The following is a 6,603-nucleotide window of genomic DNA, read 5'->3' as shown; positions in this document are numbered from 1 at the left end:
AAACATGCTGTAAAGTCTATTGTCTTTCACAAACATTGCAGGGTGTAGTGCTATTGTATAGCGCACCTATGACTTGTGCATACATGAACGGTTGTGGCACGACCACCAAAACAGAAACATATAAGGAAATAGGCCACCATATAAAAAGGGTGCAAATTGATTTAGTATCCTATCCATGTGAACATGTTTTAGGTGGGTGTGGACCTAACCTCCTCTAGGAGGGTCTGGGGGCATGCTCCCTCGGGAAGATTATTTTAAAAATATTGAAGTTAAATGCATCAATCTGGTGCACTTTGAGAGCAACATTAGGAGATCTATGGATGGTCTACATCTATCAGCATCCATATGAAACATAACTCTAAACAGATTTACTTTTTCTTTATGGATATTTTACTAATCACTCCCCTTTTAAACTGTATTCTTGTGTTACTGTCCTATAGCATTTCATACCCATTTTTTATTTATTCTCTTATTCTTTAATAACTATAATCATATAAAAAGGTATTCCTCGCAAATACTTGTTTACATAAATGGTGACCAAACCATTTCACTGCAAAAACAGCCCTTCCAAAAACTAGTAAAAAAATAATGAAAACAAGATGTTTTCGCTTGTTATGAGCAAAATAATCTGCCATAAGAACAAGTGAACATTAGCTTGGTAAGATATCTTGAAATAAGATGCGATATTTAGATACATGAGATCTTGAAACTAGCTGGGAGAACTAATTTTGAACTTAATTTTACCAGAATTAGGAAATCTTATGTTACAGAAATTAGCCAAAAATGATCAAAAACAGTATTTTTCACTCAAAATAAACTTTTAGATTTTTTAATTTCAGGACCATTTACCCTTATTTTAAGTTATATGATATGAGACTCTTACTTGAAATAAGATGTGCAAGTATGGCTTAAGTAAGCTGGAAATACTCCTATTAAGCATTTACTACTATTATTAAGTCAAGAATTTAACTCTTTGTAAGCTCTACAATGGCGACACAGATCTAGAATTATCGCATTCTCCAAATAAGTCTGTGAAAATGAAAACAAGTCTTTAATTTAGCAGTTTATTTTCTACCAGTGAACTACAGGAGCATACACGGCAAAGTACTTACATGGAAATGATCACAAGAAAACACTTGACATAATTTCCAAAACTGTACAAACTGCTCCAGAATTGAAAAAAACACTTTTCCTTGGCCCATGATATACCCTTCCATAAAGTTTCATATTCAAAAGCCTAGTTGTTTTTCCTTACAGTAACACACACAGGACCAAAAACATAACTTCCTTAGCAGAGATAATGAATGAACATTAACACTGTGAAACACAAACTTCAGTGGCCTGGCAACAGAACTTGAGAATGACATCTGGCCATATATCACTTTTTGTTCTATTGGCCAAGAAAATCTTTCCATTCGCCTTTCTTGTAGGATGGTGTGAGGTCTTTGTCATGGATTTTGTCCAAGAGGATCTCTGTTTGTATGACTGAAAGCAGGGTGGCTACACACTTGGGGTATGTAAGGTGAAAGGCATAATAGTAGGCCATAAGGTATATGGCACCCACAGCAATGTCCTGTTTTGGGAATGTAGCTATTGGCGCATCACCTATGGCCAGGAGGCAGCTGGACGAGCTCACAATCAGGACTGGACACGGGAGAGGTCGCTTCTTCAAGTAGGAATTGGGGTCTTCTTTTACCTTAAAATGTATAACACAAATGTATGCCATTAGGATCATGCACTATTGTTTTAAAGTTCATTTTTGTTATTTGTAAACTCAAGCCTTTTTAACTGTCTTCAATGCATGAACTCAAGGTTTAAAGTATGTAAGAATGAATATGTTCGTTTGCTGTACAAACTGGTTTTGCTAGTATGGGTTAGGTTTACCAGGCTAAGCTATTCTTCATTAGATCTCTCAAAGCTACAACAAACCCTTGTGTTAATTACAGTGTCTTTGAAGGCATAATAATACATTTTATTTAGAGGCACCTTTCAAGTCAACCAAGGACACCTTACAATTCATAACATATTCTAAAAAAGGTTAAATATGGATAACATTTCTTCTACTGTCTGCAAGCTGAATCAAGAAATGTAATACACACTCCCTTTTATTTATTTTTTAACAATTCAATTAATTACCTGTGCCTTGATGAAGAATTGTTTTTATAAAATTCAAATGAATAAGCAAGGTGCTCATATTCAAAAATAAAATGGTTAAATTCAACCTTTTTTCATATTATCTTATTAAAAATAGGTCATTCAAATGTTTTTACTGTGATAAATATGTCGCCATTGTGCCTGGCCCTTGCATAAGTAATGAATGTGTTCCACAATAGTACTGGGTAGAACAAATCCATATGGTACTTTCCTAACATATTGAATACTGCATTGTTGTTGCTTTGGACAGTCAAAATTATCCTGCTACATTTTACACACTCACCTCAAGGACATGCAGCAGAGCCTCACTTGCATCTCTTAGCTTTTTTGGAGGAGCACACGGAGAGGGGAACAGTGATGGCAGCACACGCAGGATCCTTATAGCCTGTTCAGCTGTTTGGAAAAATACATGACTTTTACAGAAATTGCAGGAGGTAAAAACTGAACAACAGTCTAGTACAGATGTGATGCTTTAAAAACATGAACATTCAACAAACAGTTAAACTCCATCGCAGATTAAAATAATGAAGCCAATACAACAGCATATGAAGTTGGCAATAAACATGCCTTAATGTATGTCCAACTAACCCTGTTCACATAACATTAGAACTTACCTTTGTCCATTCCCAATGGAGGTTTCAGCATCTTTTTCCATACGCCATAAAACTGCACCTTCTGGCAGAAGTCTTGCCATCTTTCCAACATTTCATCAATGCTGTGGCTGTTATCCTTGTCCAGAAGACGTCGAAGCTCACCCATTGCCTATGAAATATCCAATAAACCAAAACAGAGATCGAAACTATCACTTAGGAGGAGCGAATTGAAAAATAATACCTGTTAGTTATCACATTTTGACTAATGGATAGTTAATAATTACTCACACGTCTAATGTCCCTGAAACAAGGATATGCCTCAAGAATCTTCTCGTGTTTGTTGTCCTCACGAGTGGCATCAGAATCAATGAATGCTCTTCTGGCTGCATACTCCAAATCCAAGAGCTGAGAGACAGACTCATAGTCAGGATTTTTCTTTTTATTATACCAAGCCTGAAGGGTCCTGTAGTGCTTGGCCATGGAAGCTCGACTGTCAGTGTCTGGACCATCAATGTTTGTAGACCTGTTCGCTATAAGACACAAAAATACATAATTACTTTTCAGAAACAGAATTAACTAGAAGGGCACACAAGAAAAACACGAGACATCATTTCCAAAACTGTACAAACTGCTCCAGAATTGAAAAAAAAACACTTTTCCCTGGCCCATGATATACCCTTCCACAACATTTCATATTAAAAAGCCTAGTTGTTTTTACCTTACAGTAATACACACAGCACCAAAAACATAACTTCCTTAGCAGAGATAATGCATGTTCTTCTTGGTACATATGCAGAGCTGAGAGACCAACTCATAGTTAGATTTATTGTCCTTACACAGAGTCTGTAGGGTGCTGTTGGGATTGACCATGGTTGCTGGACTGTCAGTGTCTGGAGTATCGACTCCTGCATCTGTTTTAAGTGTAAAATACAAAAACACAGATTTAGAATATCACAATATTTGAATTTAATTGGTGATACAGGAGTCAGGAAGTAGGATTGTTACAACACATTTGAGTTTCAATGCTTTAGGTCTCTATTTTGACGTCTCAAAAAGAAGTAAGCCCCAAGCACATATGGCAAGAGCACATCGACTCACACTTGATATATCTTATTTGACCAACATGCTTAAGGCGAGACACTACAGGTGAATAGGGTATTTTTTTTTTAACTTAAAGATATCCGCTAGAAATTTCTCCAGTTAATTACTTACAATAAGGCAATTATTAATTAATAGCATGTTTAAATATGCAAATGATTATCTCATTAAATATACACATATTTGAATACATTTCAGGAACACAAATCTGAACTTTGGATAAAGCCAGTTTCAAAATTCTTGTTTCATTTTGTAGTCATATTAGCATCTAAGGCTTTTACAGAAGGGATATTTTTATCACTCCATAAATCAGAAAATACTGTCAACAGCCCTAAAATATAAATGTTCGCCATGTTTTTAGGTATACAATGTTGTATAATTCAGGCTATGAATGATATATGAACAAACCCTTCTGTAAAAGCCTTCATAATATTGATAGGAATATAACTGGAAGGTTTGGTGTATGTAAGTGCAACTGAAGTTGACATTTTGAACTCAGAGTAGGAGAAAAAACTCATTTTGAGAAAAGGACCTTTAAAGATTGCAGTGAGGCGCTAGCTAAACCCTCCTGTTCTCTGGATGACAGCTTGCGCCTCGACGCACTCCGTGAAGGTATTTCATGTTCGGGGTCATTTGTTTTTTGTATAACCTTGCTTCGTGCAAGTGACAATTGTTGTCGTCTTTTCTGTGAAGTTTTTTTCGCCGTTCTTTTGCCATTTTGAGATTTCAATTTCTAGCGGAAAGCTAACCAGGAAGTGCTTTAGCACACCACGTGGCGCATCTGAACGAATCACGTTGTCAGAAATTGACACCAGCCAATGAGATTTCGTTTCTTGGTTTAAGACCCCTTTGTGCTTTCACGATTGGTTGCTGATGCAAAGGAAATGACCATATTTGGATCTGATGATATTGTGCAGGAGAGACACAGCTTTCCCAGGGTATATGCAGGAATCCTGAAGTCAAATTTAATACCTTTTAAGACCTTTTTTAAGACCCTTTCCATACATTTTAAGACCTCATCGCAACTTTGAGTTCTAACCGGTTACATTGGTGACACAATTTACCTCACATTTACTATATTGATTGTAAGATAGCACAACTAAACAGAGTGCAGACAGAATACTGAAGCCTCCTCTCCACATGAACTTCGACCTCTCTGTGAAGGTCAGGGTTAATGCAGCATGCTCCTTTGTTGCTTCTGGACTCCGTGCTCTTTCATTCCAGTAAAACCATCAGAAACCAGTAGAAACCAGTATTTGACCAATAAACAAAACAATTGACAAAACTTTGAACTATGAAATATATTAAACTTTGGTGAGCTTCAGCGGGGTAATGCCATATAGGAGCTCCCTCACAAACACCCAGGGGTTCAATTGGGCTGTCCGGGGCGAAGCCCGGCACATAGGACGATGCTCTGACGTCATCCCCCCCACACATTTGTCATATGTTTACAAAAAACAATATATATGTTAAGACTTTTCTCGTTCTTAATATAGACTATATTTAGGGTAGATATGTGTTAAAACTTACTTTAAAATAGCAGATCTCTGTGACCGGATATAGTTTGGCTTAGACCCCGGCCCCACGAGGACGCATACAGTAAAACGCAAACGCAAAAAAGTCTTCCGTTCACACGCATTCGATTCATTAACGTGTCCGTTCACACTAGACCACTGGAAATGCTGGAAACGCTGTAGTACATATGCCAGGCCTGTAAGTGGCGCTGCTGCCGCCACAAAATACACCAAAAGCAGCGAAGAAGACCCCGGAGCATGGTTGTCATGGTCGCCCTTCTGTTTATTCTCCGCGGTGGACAGCGTGTTCTCCTGCTGTATATCTCTCAGGTAGTCCACCAGCAGATAGGGTATCTGTCTGAGTCTTTATCCCCCTTTGCCCTCAGGATTGCAATCATACTTGTCATGGTGTTTCTTATGAGCCGGCATCTGAGGTCCTTTGACATTTGAAAGTCGCTCTCACAACCTTTCTTCGCCAATTCAAAGAACTGTTTTCGGACCTGCTCAAGTTCACTGTCAGTGTGCAACACATATTCTGGAAAGGATAACTTCACAACCTTTTCAGGGGTTTTGTACTCTGGAGGACATCCTTTCACAGGAGTGGATGTCTGTGGCAGGGGCGACTCATTAGTAGAAGCAGGACTTCCCATTGGTTCTAGGCAAGGTTCCTTTAAAATAAAAAAAGTAATGTTAAAAAAATCAACCTAAACTGCAATGTAATTTTTTTTAATATGTTTATGTGAATTTGGGAGTCATTTCTATTTTTGTGAATTTGTCAATCTTATTTCCCCCATTCATATTGAGACTAATTTCATTGAATTAGTTATGCAATGTCATTGAAAGACTGACCTCATCCAATTCTGCATGACATGAATGCCAAACCGCTTTTCTCCGAAAGAAGTTTTCTGGGCCGGGGAAAAGATCGCGCAGGTCCTCACGGGACAGGGTGCTCATAGTTCCTTCACTGATGTTTGCAGCTGTGAACAAATTCAAGGAGACATATAGCGGGATTATAAAATATGTTGAATTGATATTAGACTTCTAGTGCTGTAGTAATTTAAGACAACAAAACAACAAAGGAAGAACACACACAGAGACACACATTTAACACAACTCCTTTCACAGCTATAATACATTCATGAACTTGAGATATTTGTTTTAACAGTTTTACACATACAGAAACATACATGATGTAATTTCATTCACATACATTCAAAAGGTGATGTAACTGCTGGTGGTAAAAA

At 37.6% G+C, this 6,603-nt stretch overlaps 1 protein-coding gene across 1 annotated transcript; it reads right to left on the bottom strand.

Moving 5' to 3' along the window:
• Nucleotides 1-1,083: 1,083 nt before the first annotated feature.
• Nucleotides 1,084-3,617, bottom strand: LOC117452050 (uncharacterized). The gene is made up of 5 exons (XM_034090477.2): nucleotides 3,536-3,617; nucleotides 3,036-3,277; nucleotides 2,769-2,916; nucleotides 2,438-2,547; nucleotides 1,084-1,696 (listed from the first exon to the last, which is right to left on the bottom strand). The coding sequence occupies exons 1-5, from the start codon at nucleotides 3,615-3,617 to the stop codon at nucleotides 1,391-1,393; spliced, it is 888 nt and encodes a 295-aa protein (XP_033946368.1). The 3' UTR covers nucleotides 1,084-1,390.
• Between the last annotated feature and the right edge of the window lie 2,986 nt (nucleotides 3,618-6,603).

The sequence above is a fragment of the Pseudochaenichthys georgianus genome, chromosome 1, assembly GCF_902827115.2.
Source record: "Pseudochaenichthys georgianus chromosome 1, fPseGeo1.2, whole genome shotgun sequence".
Lineage (NCBI taxonomy): Eukaryota > Metazoa > Chordata > Actinopteri > Perciformes > Channichthyidae > Pseudochaenichthys > Pseudochaenichthys georgianus.
Note: the sequence above shows the minus strand (reverse complement) of the source record. Positions and strands in the feature narration are given on the sequence as shown.